The following is a 23,417-nucleotide window of genomic DNA, read 5'->3' as shown; positions in this document are numbered from 1 at the left end:
GGTCAGTAACATGGCGGCTCCTCAATGCTGGGGTCAGGAACATGGCGGCTCCTCAATGCTGGGGTCAGTAACATGGCAGCTCCTCGATGCTGGGGTCAGTAACATGGCGGCTCCTCGATGCTGGGGTCAGGAACCGGGCGGCTCCTCGATGCTGGGTTCAGGAACATGGCAACTGCTCAATACCGGAGCCGGGAAAGAGTGACTGCTCAATCCTGGGGTCAAGAACCGGGTGACTGCTCAGTGCTTGAGATGGGAGAGCTGCGCAATTCAAAAGATTGAATATGTGCATTGACAACTGCCTCACCTCCAGATCTTTTAAAACATGTCCATACACCAAAACATTCCTACTTTTTCTTTGCCCTTAATAGTTTATGAAAATACCTTAATTGTACTATAGATAACTGATAAACATTGGCGTGATGTGAAGAATATGAAGATTTAATTTAACAATCCATTTAACAAAATTCTTAGTAAAATGACAAAAGAATTCAAACCTTTCTTTGATGTTGCCATAGAATATATAATAATTTAATGTAGTCACGTTTCTCTTTGGTTAATGTAGTCATGTAATGGAATAACATTGTGCTGTTTGTTGTGGTCCCCAGTTTATATCAAATTCAAGGAAGAGGGCTTGTGCCCTTGATTCCCAATTGCAGCTGAGATATTGAGTATTTCCCCACATGAAGAAAAGATAAATGGGCAGCAAGGTGACACAGTGGTTAGCACTGCTGTCTCACGACACCGAGGTCCCGGGTTCGATTCTGGCTCTGGGTCACTGTCTGTGTGGAGTTTGCACATTCTCCCCGTCTTTGCGTGGGTTTTACGTTGGGCACGCTAAATTGCCCCTTCATTGAAAAAAATGAATTGGGTACTCTTTTTTTTAAAGATTTTAAATGAAGAAAATGTAAATAACAATACTCTGCAGGTGACAATGAGACACTTCCCAATGACTAACTACAAAGTTAATACTCAGAGTACTTGAACTATCTATTGTCTAATGAGACCTGAGAATGGAAAACAAGAGCGAAGATGAGAAGTTTCGCTAACACTTGTTGCTATTTTCCAGATTTTTGCTAATGAAGTAAATTCCCATCGTGACCAAATCATTGACCTGGATAAAACTGGAAATCAATTGAAGTTTCTTAGCCAAAAACAGGATGTGGTTCTGATAAAGAATCTTCTCTTCAGTGTGCAATCACGTTGGGAGAAAGTGGTACAGCGTTCTGTTGAGAGAGGAAGAGCACTTGATGAGGCCAGAAAACGTGCAAAGCAGGTATGCAGGAACAACTTGAATATTTGCAAGACTGGATTTGTCTGGCCTATTTGCCAAAAGCACTTGGATGGAAGATTTGTTTGTTATGTTGGCACCTGTTGCTGCTCGAATCTCATTGCATCATACAGTATAGGGAGGCAATTCGGCCCATCAATTCTGCACTAACAAAATTACATAAATCACACATTCCAGCATTTGGCCCAAAGCCTTGAATGTTATGACATTTCAAGTACTCATCCACATACTTTTTAAAAGGTGTGATGTTTCCAGCCTCTACTACCCTCCCAGGCAGTGCATTCTAGATCCCCATGAGTGAAAAGATTTTTTTTCAAATCCTCTCTCAATCTCCTGTCCCTCATCTTAAAATTATGCCCCCTTGTTATTGACCCTCCAACTAAGGAGAACAGGTACTTCTTACCCACCCTGTCCATACCCCCCATAATCTTGTACACCTCAATCAGGTCCCCCTTCAGCCTTCTCAGCTCTAAAGAAAACAACCCAAGCTTATCCAACCTCTCTTCATAGCTAAAGTCCTCCATCCCAGGCAACATCCTCCAACCTCTCCAGTTCAATTGTACTGTGTTGTCACAAACACTAAAATGCTCCCCCGCCACCTCGAACACCTGTCCGACTTTGTTCCCCAGAGCTAGATCCAGCACTGCACCATCCCATCTCCTGAATACATTTTTCAAGAAATCCACTCTCTAAACCCATTACTCTATGACCATCCCATGTTGGGAAGTTGAAATCCCCTGATAAAAAGATCGTATTATCATTACTTTTATACACCTCAGTGAATTGTTGACATATCTGCTCCCCTATTGCCCACTGACTGCTTGGGGGGCCTATAATAATCTCCCAGTAATGTGACAGCCCTCTTTTTATTCCTAATTTCTACCCACAAAACCTCAAATGAAGACCTCCCCTTCCAGGATATCGTCACTCCAATAACTGTCTCCTTGATAATGCAATACCACCGGCTCTTTTGCACTCTCCCATGACTCTCCTGAAGATCCTATTCTCAGAACGTTGAGTTTCCAGTCCTCCCCCTTCCTCAAACATATCTCTACGATGGTAAAAATATCACAGTTCCATGTGTCAATCCACACCCTTAACTCATCAGTCTACAACATTTCTAGTTTGGTGGGGAGAGTGAAAACTGATCTCGCAAGGTGGGATGGTCTCCCTCTGTCACTGGCGGGTCGGGTACAGGCGGTTAAAATGAATGTGCTGCCGCGATTCCTGTTTATTTTTCAATGCCTGCTGATTTTCCTGCCAACGGCATTTTTTAGAGAGATTGAAGGGAACAATTACCTCGTTCATATGGGGAGGGAAGGTGGCCAGAATTAACAAGGTGCTACTACAGAGCGGAAGGCAGGCAGGGTGTTTGGGTCTTCCGAACCTGTTGTACTATTACTGGGCGGCGAATGTGGAGAAGGTACGGAGCTGGATCAGAGGGGTTGATTCCCAGTTGGTCAGAATGGAGGAGAGTTTGGGTAGGGGGTCGGGATTGAAGGCGCTGGCGACAGCCCCGCTCCCGACGGGCCCGGAGAGATACTCCTGGAGTCAGGCCATATTCGGAGTGTCGGACCAGCCGGGGTTGGAATTGAGCGCGGAGGCAGATGTTGTAGCCTTTGCCTCGTTGATCGCCCAAATGCGGATCTTGTTAGGGTGGAGATCCACCTTTCCACCTGTGCCCTGGCGTGGCGGGGGGACCCGCTGGAATTCTTAACGCTTAAATAGGTTAAATTTGAACTGAGGGGAAGGATGGAGGGGTTCTACAATTCATGGGCGTTATTTATTATGCACTTTTGAGAATTGGATCACATCGAACATTCGGGGGGCTGGGGGGGAGGGGGTTAGGGGGAGGGCGACTGTGTGTGTTAGTGGTCACTATGGGTGATTCCTGATTCCTTTTTGTCATTTGTTTATGTTAACATGTGGGCCAATGTCTGAAGTTTGGTGGGAGGATGGGATCGTTGTTATTGATATGGGGATTGACATTATATTAATTACTGATTATTGTTTATTGTTGGGTGTACATTTGGGAGAAAATGTGAAAAAGGAGAATAAAATTTTTTTTTTTAAAAACTCATCAGTCTTAGCTATAAATGTATGCCCATATTTCCCAGAACTCCATTTCTGAATCCCTCCAATATGATTTCCACTCCTGCCACAGTAGTGAAATAGCTCTTCCAAATTGTATCCTATGTGATTGTGTCAAAAGTAAGCTAGTCATCCTTGTACTTCTTGACCAGTTTGCAGTCCTCGACACTGTTGGTCAGCATTGTTCAATACCTCTGCACTGTCGTTCAACTGTGTGGGTCTGCGTTCATCTTATTTTATATTCTTATTCAGCAGATTGTAGCCAGATTTCACTTATAGTGTCCTCACCTCCCATTCCTGCATTGTTAGAACTGTTGTCTGCCAAGGATCTATTTTTGACTCCTTCCTGGCCAAGCATACATTTCCATACCAACAGCATCTGAAAACATATGATTTCTTTCACCACCTCTCTCGACTCCTCCATAGTTGCTAAATTATCACATTGCTTTTCTGACATCCAGTACTAATGAGCAAAAATTTCCTCTTGTTAAATAGAACACCGAAACCATTGTCCTCGGTCCTTGTTACAAATTCCATTCCCTATCTACCAATTCCATCCCCCTCCCTGGCAACTGTCAGGGGTTGAACCTGACTATTTGCAAACTTGGTGTCATATTAGACTCTTCAATTTTACAATTCTCAGTAACCTGTTTTCAAATCCCTCCATGTCCTTGCCTCTCCACCTCTGTACTCAGCTCCACATCCTTCTGAGATCTCTGCTCATCCAATTCTGACCTCTTGAGATTCCCTGATTTCAATTGTTCCATCATTGGAGGCTGTGCATTCATCTGCCTGGACTCTAAACTCTGGATTCCCTCCTTAAACGCCATTACCACTTATTCCTCTTTTGGGATGCTCCTTTAAACCTTCTTCCTTGACCAAACATTTAGCATCTGCTCTAATATCACTTCATGTAGCTCAATGTCAAATGTTGCTCTATAACACTCCTGGGACAATGTTGTAGGCACTAAGAGCGGGATTCTCCTTCCCGCTGCACCTGTTTTCTGATACGGCACGCCCACACCGGCAGCGGGATCCCTATCCCGGCAGCCGGCCAAAGGGGTTTCCCATTGTGGGCATCCTACGCCGTCGGGAAATCCGCGGGCGTGAGTGCGTTGCCAGTGAAGCAGAGGATCCCACCGACACAGAATCCAGCCCTATATAAATACAAGTTGTTTTTGTTGTTAACAAGTTTAAAGACCAAGTGAGAAGAGTAAACTCATATGTAATATATTAATAGCTGATTCATAGCATTGTTCATCGTTTATATTCTGTTGTCTTATCCAAAACCCCTTCCATTCCTGGGAGAATTAATCTCTCTGATCTGGCCATTGTATGTCTTCAACTCTGGCAGTGCAGCAAACATTAATGTGATTTTAAAAAAATCCTGATTATTATAATTTTTATGACAATCACCAATGGTTTCATCGTCATCTTTAGACTTTCGATTCCAGATTTTTATTGAATTCAAATTCAATATTGTGGGATTTGAACCAAGGTCCCAAGAGTGGGTGCCTTGATTATTAATCCAGTGGCAATACCACTACACCACCACCTCTCCTGTGATGGTGCAAAATATTAACAGTGGCAACATACTCAAGTCCTAATTTTGACCCACTCCAGGCTTGACCGTAGAAATCCAGGCTGACACTACAGTGTGGTACGGAGGTTTGTTAGAATGAGGCGCCATCTCCCTATTCGAATGGATATTAAAGATACAATGGCACTGGTTAGAAGAGTTATTGCCAGTGTTCTGGACAGTGTTTATTCCTAAATCAACATCACAAAAATCAGATTATCTGGACATTATCACATTGCTGTTTGTGTGAAAATTACCTGCTGCGTTTCCTACATTACAACAATGTCTACACTTCAAAAGTCCTTGCTGCCCTGGTAAAATGACCATATTAACAGAAATCAAAATCAGTGTGATGCAGGATATCCTTACATGGTGCTATTCAATTATTGGAATAAATATGAATATACTTGATGTACCCATAATGCTCCATCACAAAATGTAAGCATTCTCTTCATATCATGTTTCTTGAGCAGAGCTCTCCAGCAGGCCCGTCAGTAACACTATTTAATACATTCCCTTGAAAATACCTTGACAGTACTTAGCAATAAAACTTCTCACCGTCCCTAAACTAAGACTGGTGAAGATTCTGCACTGGAGTACCGCAGAGTGCCAGAGTCAATCAAAATTATGGTTTCTAGTTTGGGTTACTCTGCTCAAAACAGTTGGTTGAATTTATTTTTGTTGTCACTAATACTTTGAGGAATATTAATATGTAATTTGTAAAAAAAAAACTGATATGCACTGATACATGAACAGTAATAAGTCACTTGGAACAGCTTTTCACTCAATTTGAGATATGCCGTCCATGAGGAGTTTGCACATTCTCCCCGTGTCTGCGTGTGTCTAACCCGCACAACCCAAAGATGTGCAGGGTAGGTGAATTGGCCATGCTAAATTGCCCCCTGATTGGAATTTTTAAAGAAAATCAAGAGTTTCGAGATCTGCCTGGAACTAAAAATAGCTGTTCCAAAATATAGGATAATTTAAGTGCAAGGATTACCGCATATTTTTCCCTCATTAATTTTCTGCAAGTTTTTCCTTTAAAGGCCTTTTACTTTACTCATCTCTACCAAGGGCTTGTATCCAACTACTTTAATGATGCAAATAAGTGGGTTCTGCAATTTCTTGACTTAAAATATATATTTTGATTTTGATCCAAGTGAATTTAATTCAAAATATTGTGCTTTTATAACTTCAGTTCTATGAAGCCTGGAAAAAATTGATTGACTGGCTTGAGGAGGCGGAAAACAATCTGGACACTGATCTTGAAATTTCCAATGATCCAGATAAAATCAAATTGCAGCTGTCGAAGCACAAGGTAAGAAATCTGATGCTCCATTCCATAAATCTGCTTCTGATTCTTTTGGGCTCAAACTGCAATTTTCATTGATTTTGTTTCCCCCTTTCAAATATTCCCCTTGCCCATCCCCTGTTGATGATGATGACTTTTAAACAACCTCTGAGGAATGCTGATGACAGTTTTAACGCCCTCAGTGCAGTACTATTTGAAATTATCTAATTTAGCTTGGACAGTGGACCTACTTGGCCTCCTGTCGTCTGGCACCCCATCACGCACAGTTCAGAGAGTTGGACAGAACCAATAAGGAAGACTTCATCCCATGTCATTTGAGCAACAACTGTTTCTTAATCAAAGTGGGAAATGGCAAGTCTTTAAAAGTGTACAGTTTAAAAAGTCTGCATGCAACAATATCCTGCCTTCATGGCTGTTGGTATATATATCTAAATTTTATTTATCCTTTCAGTTTAAAAAAAACTGAAACATTTTCTAAAAACCAAGTGATTAAAGCCATCAAACCTGTGGACTGGCAGCAGCAATGTTTTACTCTCTTCACAATTTGCCTAGTTTGCCAGCAATTATAACAGTGGAAATTCTATCCAATTCTTAGCGAACTAGGTGTTTAACAAGTCTCACCAGAAAAAATGTGTGCCAATTGATCCAAGCTAAATATATCAATTTCTGATTAATCTTACAAATGGAAACAGAATGATCCAAATTTTTAAAAAGCAATTTTTTGCTATGGAAAACCATTAATACATAGAACATAGAACAGTACAGCACAGAACAGGCCCTTCAGCCCTCGATGTTGTGCCGAGCAATGATCACCCTACCCAAACCCACGTATCCACCCTACACCTATACCCGTAACCCAACAACCCCCCCCCCCCCCCCTTAACCTTACTTTTTAGGACACTACGGGCAATTTAGCATGGCCAATCCACCTAACCCGCACATCTTTGGACTGTGGGAGGAAACCAGAGCACCCGGAGGAAACCCACGCACACAGACTCCGCACAGACAGTGACCCAGCCGGGAATCGAACCTGGGACTCTGGAGCTGTGAAGCAATTAAGCTAACCACCATGCTACCGTGCTGCCCCTGGAAAAGTATTAAGAAGTGATACTTCTTAATAAATATACTACACTGAGACCATTTGGCCTATCGTATCTATGCCGTCCAAAAAAAGAGGGAAAAAAATAAACTAGTGTTTGTTTCAATCCCACTTTCTACCACCTGATGCATACCCTTGCAGTTTTCAGCACTTTTGCTGCAGATCTAGGTACCTTTTAAATGAGTTGAGCATTTCCGCCTCATACACAATTCAGGCAGTGAATTCCAGATGCCCACCACCCTCTGGTTGGAAAGGTTTTTCCTCATGTCCCCTCGAATCCTTCTACCAATTACCTTAAATCTATGCCCCTGGTAATTGACCCCTCAACTATGAGAAACGGGCCTTTTCTATCTACCCTACCTAGGCCCTTAATAATTTTGTACACCCCAATTAGATCATCCCTCGGCCTCCTCTGTTCTAAGAAAAATTATCCAGTCTATCCAATTTCTCCTCATAGCTGCAATTTTCAAGCCCTGGCAACATTCTTTTAAATCTCCTCTGCGTCCAGTGCAATTATGTCCTTCTTGTAATGTGGTGACTGGAACTGTGTACACAATTCCAGCTGTGGCTTAACCAGCATTTTATACAGTTCCAGTGTATTTATACCCCTGATTTTGCATTCAGTACTTCGTCCAATTAAGGAAAGCATTCCATATGTTTTTTCTACCGCTGTCCTGCCACCTTCACGGACCTATGGGCATGCACTCCAAGATCTCTGACTTCCTCACTCCCTCTAACATCTTCCCATTTATTGAGCATTCCTTTGCCTTGTTTGCCCTCACACTTTTCAAGATTGAATTCTATTTGCCACGCAACAAACCAGTGATATCATTCTGGAGATGGCGACTATCCTCGTCGCAGTCATCTGCACAACCACTTTTTTACCATCTGTAAATTTTCCAATCGTGCTCTCATTCGAGCACAGTGCAACCGGTAGATAGCACCCTAGATCTATAGAATATTTCTGCATGAAATTTAAGTGCAAAGCATTAATATATACAACAAACACCAATGGCCACAACACAGCCCTGTGGAACACCACTGGAAACCATTTTCCATTCACAAAAACATCCATCGACCATTACTCTTTGTTTCCTGTTGTTGAGCCAATTTTTGATCCAATTTTGCAATATAAACAAAAGAATAGTTGAATATACAGTGGCCTCATCTTTATCCATTCATCATCAGTTAGTGGAAGGTTTTCACTGTCGTTACCTGACTGTGTAGCATCACTCAGGATATTGCTAACTGAGGTGAGCTTATGTTTGCAGTTTGCTTCTTGGTGATCTGCATACGCTTGCATACTTAAGTGGCTGTGCAATTGCAAAATTGACATTTATTCATGTTTTATTATTTAAACATTTTCCTTCACTGTATAAACTAGATAGATAATGAGTACACGGTTGGCACCAGACTTGGAGCCATTTTGATTAGTACAGGCAGAAGAGTTAAATTCATCAAACTAGAAGCACAACTGTAACTAGGGGCTCAATTCCAAGAAAAAGCTTCTAAGTGTCATTTGTGGCTGGTTTTTCTGGGAGTTTCCTGCCGCTGTCTAATGATACTTAGTCACTTTTTTGGGTCCTGGAGAGTTTGTCACCGGTTTAGCCCTCGCTTGAATTATTTTCATCAGCTGACCTCCGATATCGGGCCACCATTTTGAAAGGGTGCCCCGATCTCTAAGTGAGTTTGTGGGTCTTCCACACCCCCCACCCATAGGCAATGCCATCTCCAACACACATATGCAGCCTGACTGTGCCAAGGTGCCTGCATTCCAGGGGGAGGGCCAAGGGGCCACGCTGCACTATCCCTGGCAACTCAGGGGCCTCTGATAGCCTAGTTGACCCTCTGGGTCCTTTCCGCCAGGTCCATGTTTGTGTGGACCAGTACTGAACGGCGCCTGGCTGTGGCATCCCTGAGAGACTGGTAGATCGCAGGAGGCCGGTGTATACTGGGTAAGCTCACCAAAGTAGATTTAAAACCACCTCCTGCGTGCGGCATTTGTTCAAGTCCATTTTGGGCGGGGTTCAGATTCTGAAGCTTCGCGAATCGTAAAGGCTGCAGGGATGCCCGCGGGAGGCCTCTCCTGGGATCTACCATCCACGCTCTCACTCGAGCACAGCGCGACTGGTAGATCGCACCCTAGATCTATAGAATATTTCTAAATGAAAACGCAGTTTTTGTTTCTAAAACATGTGGCTAGATAAAAGCTGTTGCAATTGAACAGTTTAAATGTTTCCCAAAATGTGCAGCTGTCAAATCAATATTGTTTCAAAGCATGTGGGTCCTATAAATATAATTTTCAAATTTGGTTACAAGATTTGGAGCTAAATCATGTAGCATTATAAGTAAAATGATTGGAAATGTCCCCAGTGGCAATCAAATAAAAAATTTTAGGCATTAACTCAAAAATGTGGATACTTTAATGATCAAGCCTGTGACTGCCAAATCGGGATCTGATGTGTTGCTCAGAGACATTCAGTCTGTACTTGTGCATTTCCAACATTGCTGTTCTTTTTTAAAAATTAGGATTTCCAAAAAACTCTGGGTGGGAAACAGCCAGTGTATGACACCACAATCCGAATGGGCCGCTCCATGAAAGATAAGGCATCGCTTACAGACGACTGTCAGAAATTGGATAATCTGCTGGGGGAAGTGCGAGATAGGTGGGACACTGTCTGTGGAAAATCTGTTGAGAGGTGAGCGGGAGTAAATATATTTTGAATATGTTGTCTAAGATCAAATGAAACTTTCTAACCAAGAGAATTATTGCTATATTTTTATGCATTTAGTCATAATTAGTTACTTTGAAACAGACAAAATTGCTCTGACGGATTTTACAGCATGTTAGCTGGTTTTAATATATGCTTTGAAATTGGATACACTTGTGTGTGTAGATATGGAGAGCTTTTCCAATTATATTAAATATTTATTGATATCCCTCTGCAATCTTACTCTGGACAGCTGCATGATATTACATCAAACACAATCTATTTTCACTTCCACTCACTTTAAAAATGGAGGTTTATTTGCTGATAAGCTCCATCCATTTAGTCTGGCTACAGAGTTTCACATCTATAAACTTAATATTAAACGGGTTTAGTTTTACAAAATAATTGTTGATGTTTTGGTCCTGTTCAGGCAGCACAAGTTGGAGGAGGCCCTCCTGTTTTCAGGACAGTTTACTGATGCGCTCCAGGCTCTTGTTGATTGGCTTTATAAGGTCGAACCACAGTTAGCTGAGGATCAGCCTGTTCATGGAGACCTGGACCTAGTGATGAATTTGATGGATGCTCACAAGGTAAAGTATTATTGTTAAGAAAACATTACATTCCATCCTTATGTAGTTTATTTGAAATATTAACAGCCAACTGAAGGTTCTATATGGCTGAATGTCTACATCAAATTTTGCAGCTTTTAGTTTGGGCTGAAAACTTCATTTAAAACTTCTTAACCTCTATTTCATATTATACACTGAATCATTTCCTTTATCACGTAGGTTTTCCAGAAAGAACTTGGAAAGCGAACCAGTAGCGTACAGGTGCTAAAGCGGTCAGCTCGTGAATTGATTGAAAACAGTCGTGATGATACAACTTGGGTGAAAGTTCAGCTGCAGGAACTGAGCATTCGGTGGGACACAGTCTGTAAACTCTCTGTTTCTAAACAGACACGACTTGAACAAGCGCTTAAGCAGGTGAGAACACATTATGGTATTTAATAGAATTTTTTGTACAACTTAGAACCAAGCAAAGGAGGTGCACATTAACTGCCTATATTGTATTTATAACTGCACTGGTGAAGTATTTCTCACTGCATTGATGCCTATCCCAATTTTACAGTGATGTAGTTTGTTATCAGTAGTGGAGATAATGCTGTAATTAATACAAAACGATCAATAACAAGTCACAGCAAATTGGCCGATAATGCATGATGCAAAGCATTATCAATAATTTTCCATCTACACCAACACCTGTTGTAGGAACATGGAAGAAGGAGTAGGCCGTTAAATCTGTTGATAACCTTAGCTAACAAAAGTCTTATCAAACTCAGTCTTGAAAATTTCAATTGACCCAGCATCCACTGTCATTTGGGGGGAAATTCTGGATTTAGTTACCATTCGAATGAAAAAATGCTTCCTGAGCTCACTCCTGAATGGCCTCATTTTAATTTGAAGATTGTGCCTCTTGTTCTGGACTCCCGCACCTATCTAACATATTTGAATCTCATAAACGTGATCGACTCAGCCTTGTAACCTCAAGGAGTACAAACCAAGTTTATGCAGCCTGTCCTCCTAATTTAAGACCTGTTCTGATACTAGTGAATTTGTCATCTTGAAGTATGGTGCCAAAATTGAATGTATGACTTCAGATAGCTTCCGACCAAGGCTTTGAACAACTCCCCTGCCCCCCAATCTATATTCCAGTCCCCTTTGAGATAAAAGCAAGAGTTTCTCAGCCATTCTGATTGCATTTTGTATCTATGCATAAGCTTTTAGTGATTTCTATACATTAGCATCTCAATGCTTCGGCTGATCTGCAGTTCCTAGCCTCTCACTATGAAGAGAAAAGAATAATCCAAACTGTTAATCAAAATTCTAAGTGGAATTTGGGTGGCAAGAAATCTGTATCAATGTGGTTTAGCAATTGTGTAGACCCAGTGATCCACAATCATCTTTTCCCATGGCCATTCCAAGGTGATATGAAGGGTTAACTTAATTGCAAATTAAAATTAGATTTTCTTTTATCTATGTGAATGTAATTTTTTTGAAATATCTATGCAATTACTGTGAAATTCTAATGTTCTCCTATAAATGTCAGAAAACAACTAATGTGTGTCTTTACCGAACTCTGCCATAGGCAGAGGAATTCCGCAATGCTGTCCATGCTCTCCTGGAGTGGCTTTCTGAGGCAGAGCAGTCACTTCGGTTCCGAGGAGTCCTGCCAGATGACGTGGAGGCTCTGCAGTCCTTAATAGATTTACACAAGGTGAGTTGCCCAGTTGAATTGTGAAGTGTGATTCTTTGTATTTAAAAAGTTCAGTGTCTTTATAGAATAAATGGATTGAAGATTAATCCATAGATTCATGTTCAATATGAATATTTTAATAGTTTTGTTTTAAAGATGGAAGTCAAGATTTTTAACTTGCTCAGATTCCAGTCACAGCTTTTTATTCTTGAGTTTAGTGTCCTTCTACGAAAGCTATAATGTGCTGTTAACTTTTAATTTTTGAATGTTTCAGGAATTCATGAAGAAAGTGGAGGAAAAGCGTGTAGATGTAAATAAAGCAGCTGGAATGGGAGAGGCTATTCTCGCAGTATGCCACCCAGACTGTGTGACTACTGTAAAACACTGGATCACAATTATCCGAGCCCGCTTCGAAGAAGTAAGTAGGAGAGGGAATGAGGCAGATGATGAGTTTAGATTTGTGAAAAATATGATTACATAAAATAATAATAATCATCTTTATTGTCACAAGTAAGCTTACATTAACACTGCAATGAAGTTACTGAGAAAAGCCCCTAGTCACCACATTCCGGCGCCTGTTCGGGTACACAGAGGGAGAATTCAGAATGTCCAAATTACCTAACAGCACGTCTTTAGACTGTGGGAGGAAACCAGAGCACCAGGAGGAAACACACGCAGACACTGGGAGAATGTGCAGACTCCGCACAGACAGTGACCCAAGCTGGGAATCGAATCTGGGACCCTGGCGCTGTGAGGCAACAATGCTAACCACTGTGCTACCGTGCTGCCCACGGGTGTGGGGTCAAGATACTTAATTTTAAATAAAATAAGTTTTTATTACTTAATTTTAAATGTTCTATACTTGCATCTGCCTATTTAATCCCTGGACTGGTGTTTTTTTTGTTCTAACGTTACGAACAGAGGAAGACAGAAAAATGTCTATGGGTGGAATTCTTTACAGCGTACACCTATATGTTGGACTAGTCTAAAGCAGATCATTGGAAATTCTAATGTGAAGTGGGAAAGGCGCTGAGGCAAAATTGCATAAACAGAAGATGAATTAAAGTAAAGTGCAAGATTGTGACTCTCTCAAATTTAATATCCAGTTTCGTTTTCCATAGAAGAAGAGAGCCTATCTCTGCTCAGCAGTTCCATTCAATCATAGTTGCCATGAAAACAGGTTAGAGTAGGGAATGAATAGCCTGCCACCATAATAGTCCTAGGCATTAGAGCTGACCGGTAGTTCAAGGAGGGGGCGGGGCATGCTCAGTTTTCAGATGGGAATCCTTTTCCTTAATTTGGATAGTCTATTGGCAAATAAATAGTCTGCTTTTAGAACACAAACTGGGAACTGGAAAATCTGGTGATGCGGCAGCTGTAGAGCAGTGACAGGGCATCACTATAAATTTGTGGTTACTAAAACATTAATTTTAGCAGGTCATGTCTGCTTTGTGTATGAGGAATGTGTGTGTGTGTATATGAGGAATGTGTGTGCTGTATGGGTGGAGACTTACCCCAAATTAAAATCTTTTGCCTGCATTCTTAAACTTTAATATTGTAATGAGGCTGATGCACACGGTGTGTAATGTTGCTCATCATAAAACTGACCGTCAAAATGATCAGGCAACTGGTTTTGTCCAGCAAGGCCCCTAAAAAAATCAGCTAATATCTCAGCTGCATTTTATTCATACACTTTTTCTGGTGAGGCAAGAAGCTAAAGTTGCAAACTGGGGCTGGTTTAGCACAGTGGGCTAAACAGATTGCTTGTAATGCAGAACAAGGCAGCAGCGCTGGTTCAATTCCTGTACCAGCCCCCCCCCCCCCCCGAACAGGCACCGGAATGTGGCGACTAGGGGCTTTTCACAGTAACTTCATTGAAGCCTACTTGTGACAATAAGCGATTATTATTATTATTACAACTGTAGCATTACTTGCCAGTTTTTATATTCTATGCCGTGTCCAATGAATGCAAGCATTCCATATGCTTTCTAGACCATCTTGTCCACTTGTGTTGCCACCTTCAAAGATCTGTGGACCTGTATGCCCAGATCACTCTGACTTACTATATTCCTAAAGGTTTTGCGATTTACTGTATATTTCCCCTCTGTTAGACCTACCAAAATGCATTACCTCACATTTGTGCGCATTAAACTCCATTAGCATTTCTCTGCCCAAGTCTCCAATCTATCTGTGTCCTGCTGTAAGCTCTGACAATCGTCAATACTATCTGCCACTCTGCCAACCCTTGGTGTCATCTGCAAACTTACAAATCAGACCAGCAGTTGATGTCATCACTAGAGCAGATTGCATTTTGAGCGAAAACAAAAGGGCTCTCACTGGCACTTCTAGAAGTTGCACATCTCTTAAGTATATATTTAAAATGAGTAGCTACACCTAATTGTGATCATTTTTATCTCAGCACTTTATACCACCCAATGTATGGTTCAGTGACACTACTAGGAATATAACTATAGACACAATTTATGGTGGGTGGACCCAATGGATATGATCTGCTCAGCTTGTAGTTTCAGTTAATTCCTCTGCTTCCTGGTCCTGTCGAGGAATGAGATGGACTGAGGGTGATGGGTGACTGCAGAGCCAGCAGAATATGATCATCTTCACATTGAAGGAAGGGATGTTGCTGCCTGTTGTCTACTGTACTTATCTGGAGCAGTGCCAGAATCAGATCATCTAGTCCGAGCCATCCAACTGAACTGCTTTGCCAGCACAGTTGAAAATGATGAGCTAGAAATATCCCAATGTCAGGTTGGGCTAGGATTGGAGAGGTGGCAGGAGTCCACCTGTGGTCTTGGACAGCGGGAACCCGATGTACGCATTTTACAGGTTCAGATATAGATGGGCCTGGATGCTCATTGGATGACAGTGCCACATCGAGGATCACCTGTGATCCTGGCCTAAATAGAACATTTGTAGTTATTTAGAATAGATGATATACTGTAATTTGTAGCCTGGATACTATTCCCAAATAGTCTGTTCGCCACCTAAGCATGGAAATCATCAGCTGTGGTTCCCCATTGTATACCGGTCTTTAAAAATTGCCTTAAATAAAGAGGAAATAAGCTTGAAGTTCTAGTTGCTAATTTCACCTCATAGACAGTCTTAATAGCAGCACTCATTTGAGCATTCTAAATGCAGGACAGTGTGTTCTTACAGTTTCTCAGGCTCCATATATGTTTTTAATGATGTAATATTTGGCAAGGATATTGTCAAGTATTCGAAAAGGGGTCTGTAGCAAGCAGCAGAACTCTTCATAATCAAGATTTTCTACTTATGGATTTTTATGTTTATCACAAAGCCAAAAAAAAGAAGCATTTATCATTTTCTTTTTCTCATTCTACCTCTAGGTATTGACATGGGCAAAACAGCACCAGCAACGATTGGCAACCGCACTGTCAGAGTTGGTCACCAACGCTGAATTATTGGATGAGTTGTTGGCCTGGTTACAGTGGGCTGAAACTACGCTTGTACAGAGGGATCAGGACTCTATGCCAAAGGACATTGAACAGGTCAAAACACTCATCACAGAGCACCAGGTATATCCAAAGCTTATGCCTCGGGCAAGCAACAAATATATTGACAAAATTGTTCCTTACCCTGTTGTAAAACAGTTTTATTGACTGGTGCATTTCTAGCTCAGCAATCAATTTTTTAAAATGTGTACTTTGTGTTTTCTATGATTCACAATTAATTGGATGTTGTACTTTATGGCCTGGATTTTGTGGTCAGCAGCAATGCAAGGCTGCTCACCACCAACCTCATGCAGATCTAGAGATCTCTGTGGTGGAAATTTCCCCAGTGCCAAGTAAAGGGGACGTCTTGGCATACAGCAGCAATGATGTTAGTCAGCAGATAGGCAGCCAATCAAATTGAATTTTTCACAAAAGCAAACCAAAAAATTAAAAGCACTTAAAACCCTGCATTTTTAATTACATTTTTCCGATAGCAAAATAAATGTCTGACTGTATTAAGGTAGAATCTAAAATAAAGATAATGGCTTTGTAAATAGAAGAAAAAAAACATTATAAATATATGTGTGGCTGGATTCTCCGTTCCTGTGACTAAGTGTTGACGCCGAGGCAGGGTTCGTGGACTTTCACGACAGCAAAACCGTCGTTGAACCTGGACGAATTCAGCGACTGTGGAGTAGCTGGCACTGGCGCCACATGGAACACAATCAATTCCAATGAAAAATGGTGCGGGATTCGCTGATTGACACTCGGGTGGCTGACAAACTGCAACCGCATATCCACTACGATCCCCATACACTCATCCCAGCCAACAAGATGGCAATGGTTGCGCTGGAGCACTCCCATACAGCTGATGGGTCGGCTGGGGCCAGAGGGCACCTTGGGAGTGCCCTGAGGAAGACACCTTTATGACCCTTGGCCGTAAGTTTACAGTGGGCTGTCAGCAGCATGCGCATCTGCATGGCTGCCTTTCCGACTGCAGCAGTGTAGTTCTCTGCTCATCCATCCCGACTCCAGAGCCCAGTCCTGGCAGAGGCCCCTCGGCCAGTGGCATAACTGTAAGCACACTATGGCAATGTTGGACACTTTCCGTACCCTCTCTCCCTCAGCAGCCATGGTGCCGGTTTCACGATTTTTAAAAGCACAAGTGAACCCCGCCGTCGGGAACTCATCACATCGGAGGGGGAGAATCACAGAGGCTGTGGAAAATACCGGGTCAGGCCCGCTAATGATATGCAAACGGTATTTACTGTATGTGTATTCCTGACTGCGTTGACGCCGCTGTTGAGGTGACGGAGAATTGCGATTTGCTGTCAAATCGGCACCCGCTGCGATTCTGGTGTCGGAACCTATCCTCCGCCCAATTGCTTTTCCCGATTTCGACGTCAGCCAGTGAAGAATCCCGCCCGTGGATTTTTTTCATCATTTGTGGAGAAATTTCACTCTGTAAGTATGAAATTGGGTTGACAGAGCCAACAAAGATCTTTAACAGTAACTTTGAAGTTAGTATGCCGTTAAAAATCCATAACATCTCATTCAACAAGGTATAACTTTTCTAAGTTTTTAACAGACTGAGCTAAAGTCAAAGCTCTTGTTGAATCATGATGCCAAGCGAGATGGCAGTTTGTGGGAACTTTGCAGCACAACCTTTGATGGACCATAAATTCATTGACGGCGACTTCTGAATTTCCGCATTATTCCGGATATCCGAACGCCCACAATTACTGCCAGTTTCAACGCAGTAATGATGGTGAATGCTGACCTTTTCGCCATCATTACAGCAGCAAATTGACTGGAACCAGCTGGACTAATATATTGCCTGAAAAGTACTAGTTAATGTAGTCTACTGAAGTCCCAAGATTACCTTTTTAAAAGGTTTGCTCCTGTGATCTTGCTGACGCTGACAAAGCAACATGTATTGTCCACCCCAAGTAGCTCTTAAGGGGTTAATCACATAGTGTGGAACTGGTGTCAAGTACAGGCCAGACTCTGTAGGGGGTGCACATCCTTTTTCATGGAAGATAATAGGGAAACATATTCGCTTTAATGGCAAACTGGCAGCTTTTATGGTCACAATCTGGTACCAGCCTATAAATTATCACCTTTATTGAATTCAGTTTCATGAAGAACCATGATGGGGTTTAAACTCTGAACCTTGTCCAGTACCAGAATAATCAACCACATGCTGATAATCAGGTACTGATTTTTCAATGATATTTTGGAATGGTAAATTATACATTTTCCCATTTATTGAATGGAAACACCCACTGTTAATATTTTCATTAAATATACAGCTCAAGCTAAATAAAATCATCACGTTAGTTTTGGCTATTATTAACTGTCCACTTTCCTGTTCAATTATCTTTCTTTTCTCAGTCTTTCATGGAAGAAATGACACGGAAGCAACCAGATGTGGATAAAGTAACAAAAACATACAAACGGAAAGCAGTTGAACCATCCCACATGCGAGGAAGTAAGCCTCTTTCATTCAATAAAAGGGTAATAGCGTACAGATCAAACATACAGGAAAAGATCCCCCAAAAAACTATAATTATGGATTTGGTCACAATTTACAAAATGAATAGGTGTAATGTTTGATGAATAACTTCTGAGTGCTGAATGATCTCTTACCTAAAAAGTATGGTCAAGAATGAACAAGTGATCTTTGAATAGCTTTGCCATATTTACTTTATTAATTATTGATTATAGCATGTTGATTATAGCATACAGCATGTTGGTTTAATTTTGATTTTTTTTTAAGTGTACTATGGCTGCTCTTAATAAAGCTGTTTTTTTTTTGAGCATTAACTAAATTGAAACTTTTTTATTAAAAACAGTAAGTTTGAAGTGACACCTTTTATTAGAGGCATTAAAACCCTTTGGATCCGATGAACAATATGACTTAAACACTGTGGAAATCAACATTTGGTGATCATTTTCTTTGTGTGTTCTAGGAAAACCTCTAAACCAGATGACTAATCCACCTGTACCCACTGCTATCCTGTCACAGACTGAAGCAAAGAACCCCCGGATAAATTTGCTTTCTGGCAGGTGGCAGCAAGTCTGGTTACTGGCACTGGAGAGACAGCGCAAGCTGCATGACTGTCTGGATCGGTTAGAGGAAGTAAGGGCTATAAAAGCACATTATATTAGAATATATAACCTATGAATCATAGAATCTTACAGCACAGAAAGAGGCAATTTAGCCCCTTCTGCCTGTGCCAACTCTTTGAAAGAGCTATCCAGTTAGCCCAACTCACATTTGTCCAATAGCCCAGAATCCTTTTCCTTTTCAAATGTATATCCAGCTCCCTTTTGTAAGTTACTGTTGAGTCTGCTTCCATAACCTTTTTAGGCCATGTGTTCCAGATCACAATGTCTAGCTGTTTAAAAATAATTCCCTTCATCATCCCTTTGGTTCTTTTGCCAATTACATTTAATCTGTGATCTCTGATTACATTTTCTACTTAACATTTTCTACTTAATTCCTCTATCAAGCCTCTGATAATTTTGACCACCTCAATTAAGCCTCCTTTTAACCTCTTGTGCTTTCGCAGAAACAATCCCAACTTTTCTAACCCTTCCCTTTAACTGAACTTCCTTGTATCATCACTTCTCCAGGACATATTTCTTGAAATATGGCATCCAGAATTGGATACTATATTCTAACTGAGGCCTAGTTTGTTATTTATATGAATTTAAAATAACTTCCTTGCTTTTGTACTCTACCTCTATTTTAAAAAGTCAAGATCCCATATAGTTATATTTAAATATCTTTGATCAAACTTTTATTTTATTTTTTTAAGTCTGAGCACTGTGCAATCTGCACAGTCTAATTTTGTCCCAAAGTGGGGTTCTTGTTTTTTAATTTCCAATGACACCTTTCTTTCAATTTCAGTTGAAAGAATTTGCCAACTTTGACTTTGATGTTTGGCGGAAGAAATACATGCGATGGATGAACCACAAGAAGTCCCGCGTAATGGACTTTTTCCGGCGCATTGATAAAGATCAAGATGGAAAGATCACAAGACAGGAGTTCATTGATGGAATCCTGTCCTCAAGTAATTGGAATGGTTTTATGAAGTTTGTTCATTAATTTTGAAATGTTCTTCCAGAGTAAAATATAGCCTTGTTTCCTTCATTGAGCCAAGTGCTATAATTGGTTTACAGTGAAGAGATGAGCTAACTTTAAAAAGGGATAATTTTTTCAAAAATATGATCATCTATATCAAGAACTTGATTGAATGGATTGGTACTGCTGCATGCTTTCGTTTAAAGTTGTAGAATGCAGCTTCACTCGGAATTGGTCGTTGGCAATTTGAAGTCTGTTTTTAGTGGCCAGGACTCTGCGTGAAGACAGGGTGGCAGGGCAAGAAAATCTGGAAAGTTGGTAAATATCATAAAATTTCTAACTTTATGTTCCATTGTCTCTGATTTCAGAGTTTCCCACCAGTAAATTGGAAATGACTGCTGTTGCTGACATCTTCGACCGGGATGGAGATGGTTATATTGACTACTACGAATTTGTGGCTGCACTTCATCCAAATAAAGATGCCTACCGGCCTGTTACTGATGCTGACAAAATTGAGGATGAGGTATGTGGTTCACTGCCTTTACTTCAGCATAGGCAATGCACAAGTCCTGTATTTGGGTTAAGAACAATAGTATCAAAATATTTAAAACTGGAAAGTGATAAAATGCGACAGAAGTTCTTCTGCATTGCATGGTGAATTAGGAACAGCATTGTTTATGCACACATGAATAGGACAGAAAGCTATCAATTGACCCATGAAACCTATGCCACCTTGTCGTGGTATAACATAACGTACTTCATCAACCTTCTCCCTCCTTCCTGGGCCCCAAATAAAATCAGCCAAGTTCTCTTAGACCATAGTAACTTATATCTTGGTTACTTGCTTTTTTTAAAAATGTATTTATTCAAAGTTTTTCAAAACGTTTTACAGAACACTCCAAAATGGAAAATAATACAAAGAGAAACGGGCAACATGCCAACCAAACAGAACAACTTAACCCTCTAAACGCTAAACAGTTTAACAAATTAACACCCAACTCAAAACAAAATAGGGCATGCGCCCCTTTCAAAAAGGAAAATAAATCATCGCTCCCCCCCCCCCCCCCCGGGATGCTGCTGCTGTTGACCTCCACCTAACGTTCCGCGAGAAAGTGAAGGAATGGTTGCCACCGCCTGGGGAAGGCCTGCAAGGACCCTCGCAAGGCAAACTCTATCTTCTCCAACCTAAGAAACCCCGCCATGTAATTGATCCGACCCACACACCCGAAATCACCGTGTCCTGTATCCTTTGGACAGGCAGCAATGGAAATTCTCTTACCTGCTTCCTGACAAACGCCCAAACCTGCATGTAGCTGAAGGCATTTCCCGGGGGTAACCCGAATTTCTCCTCCAGTGCCTTTAAGCCCGTCAATGATTAGATCCCCCAGCCTTCTAATTCCCGCCCGGTGCCAGCTTCGGAACCCACCATCTATCCTTCCCCCGGGGCAAACCTATAGTTATTCCGTATCGGGGACCAAACTGAGGCTCCCATCTCCCCCCTGTGCCGCCTCCATTGCCCCCAAATCTTCAGCGTCGCTGTCACCACCGGGCTCGTGGTATACCTCGTCGGCAGAAGCGGCAACGGTGCCGTCACCAATGCCCCCAGGCTAGTACCTACACAAAACGCCGCCTCTAGCCTTTTCCATGCTGCCCCCTCTCCCTCCATCATCTGACCTCAACCGGTTCGTCGATACACTTGCCACCGGGGCCTGGTATAACAAATTAACCCACTCTATGAACCGCTCCCCAAACCCAAACCTACCCAGCACCTCCCACAGGTACTCCCACTCCACCCGGTCAAAGGCCTTCTCCGCGTCCATAGCCGCCGCCACCTCTGCATCCCGCCCCTTCCGAGGGCATCATAATCACATTCAGAAGCCTCCACACATTTGCATTCAACTGCCTGCCCTTCACAAATCCCGTCTGATCCCCATGTATCACTCCAGGGACATAATCCTCAATCCTAGTGGCCAGGACCTTCGCCAACAATTTGGCATCCACATTAAGAAGTGAAATCGGCCTATACGAGCCACACTGCAGCGGGTCTTTGTCCCGCTTAAGAATAAGCGAGATCAGAGCTCTCGACATCGTCGGGGGAAGACTTCCTTTTTCTCTTGCCTCGTTAAAAGTTCTCAACAGCAACGGAGCCAATAGTCCGGAAAACTTCCTATAAAGTTCAAATGGGAACCCATCCGGTCCCGGGGCCTTGCCCGCCTGCATACTCCCCAACCCCTTAACCAGCTCCTCCATCCCAATCGGGGGCCCTCAAGCCATCTACCTGCTCCTCCTCCACTCTCGGAAACCTCAATTGGTCTAGGAACCGCTGCATCCCCTCTTTCCCCCTCCGCCCCCTCTCCGGGGGCTCTGATTTGTACATGTTCTCATAAAAGTCCCTAAAGACCTAATTTATTCTGACTGGACTCCGCACCGTATTCCCTCCCTTGTCCCTGATTCCCCCAATTTCCCTAACCGCCTCCTTCTTCCGCAGCTGATGCACTAGCATCCGACTCACCTTCTCCCCATATTCATACCCTGCTCCTTGTACCTTTCTCCACTGGGCCTCAGCTTTCCCCGACGTCAAAAGTCAAACCCCGTTTGGAGGCTCCGGCGCTCCTTCAACAGCCCCTCCTCGGGGGATTCCGCATATCTCCTATCCACCCTAAGTGTCTCTCTTACCAATCTATCCCTCTCCCTCCTCTCCCTCTTATCTCTGTGAACTCTGATGGAGATCAGCTCCCCTCTAACCACTGCCTTCAGCGCCTCCCAGACCATACTCACTGAGACCTCCCCATTGTCTGGCCTCCATATACCTCTGTATACACCCCTGGATCCATCCACAGATCTCCTCATCTGGCAATAATCCCACATCCAAGCGCCACAATGGGCACTGGCCCCTCTCTTCTCCCAACTCCAGCTCCACCCAATGCGGGGCGTGATCCGAAATCGCGACGGCCGAGTACTTCACCCCTCTACTCTCGGGATCAGTGCCCTGCTCACCACAAAAACGTTTATCCGTGAATAGACCTTGTGCACGTGGGAAAATAAGGCGAACTCCCTCGGCCTAGCAAACTTCCACGGATCCACCCCCCCCCCAAAATCTGATCCATAAACCCCCTTGCCCCCCCCCCCCCATAATTAGGTTCCCCACCTCCAAATCCGGGATCCGACTTAGCATCCGCTTCATGAACTCTGCATCGTCCCAATTTGGGGCATATACATTCACCAGCACCACCCGGGCCCCCTGCAGCCTACCACTCACCATCACCTACTGGCCCCCTTTATCCGCCACAATGCCCACCGCCTCGAAAGTCACCCGATTGCTCACCAAAATTGCTACCCCTATCTTGGTTACTTATATAGGATGCAACTGCCTTCTGTTACTGTCTCTTGCAAATGATAATCCTTAATACCATAGCATGTATTTGAGATGGTAGTTTTCATGTAAAAGAAGTTAGATTCATTCTTGAGACCTGCCACACTCTACTAATGTGTAAAAGAAAACTATTTTTGTAAGTGGCACACTT

At 42.4% G+C, this 23,417-nt stretch overlaps 1 protein-coding gene across 5 annotated transcripts in view; it reads left to right on the top strand.

Moving 5' to 3' along the window:
• The window catches only part of macf1a (microtubule actin crosslinking factor 1a), an 837,043-nt gene that overhangs the window by 760,342 nt on the left and 53,284 nt on the right, over positions 1–23,417 (top strand). For all 5 annotated transcript variants that reach the window (XM_038800586.1, XM_038800577.1, XM_038800561.1 and 2 more), the window contains 12 exons: positions 1,067–1,273; positions 6,157–6,276; positions 9,899–10,068; positions 10,511–10,670; positions 10,869–11,063; positions 12,226–12,354; positions 12,608–12,751; positions 15,699–15,887; positions 18,198–18,294; positions 18,776–18,945; positions 19,720–19,882; positions 20,262–20,416. In XM_038800586.1, the coding sequence (XP_038656514.1) occupies positions 1,067–1,273; positions 6,157–6,276; positions 9,899–10,068; positions 10,511–10,670; positions 10,869–11,063; positions 12,226–12,354; positions 12,608–12,751; positions 15,699–15,887; positions 18,198–18,294; positions 18,776–18,945; positions 19,720–19,882; positions 20,262–20,416 (1,899 nt within the window). The remainder of the gene's footprint in view (positions 1–1,066; positions 1,274–6,156; positions 6,277–9,898; positions 10,069–10,510; positions 10,671–10,868; positions 11,064–12,225; positions 12,355–12,607; positions 12,752–15,698; positions 15,888–18,197; positions 18,295–18,775; positions 18,946–19,719; positions 19,883–20,261; positions 20,417–23,417) is intronic.

The sequence above is a fragment of the Scyliorhinus canicula genome, chromosome 1, assembly GCF_902713615.1.
Source record: "Scyliorhinus canicula chromosome 1, sScyCan1.1, whole genome shotgun sequence".
NCBI classification, from domain to species: Eukaryota; Metazoa; Chordata; class Chondrichthyes; order Carcharhiniformes; family Scyliorhinidae; genus Scyliorhinus; species Scyliorhinus canicula.
Note: the sequence above shows the minus strand (reverse complement) of the source record. Positions and strands in the feature narration are given on the sequence as shown.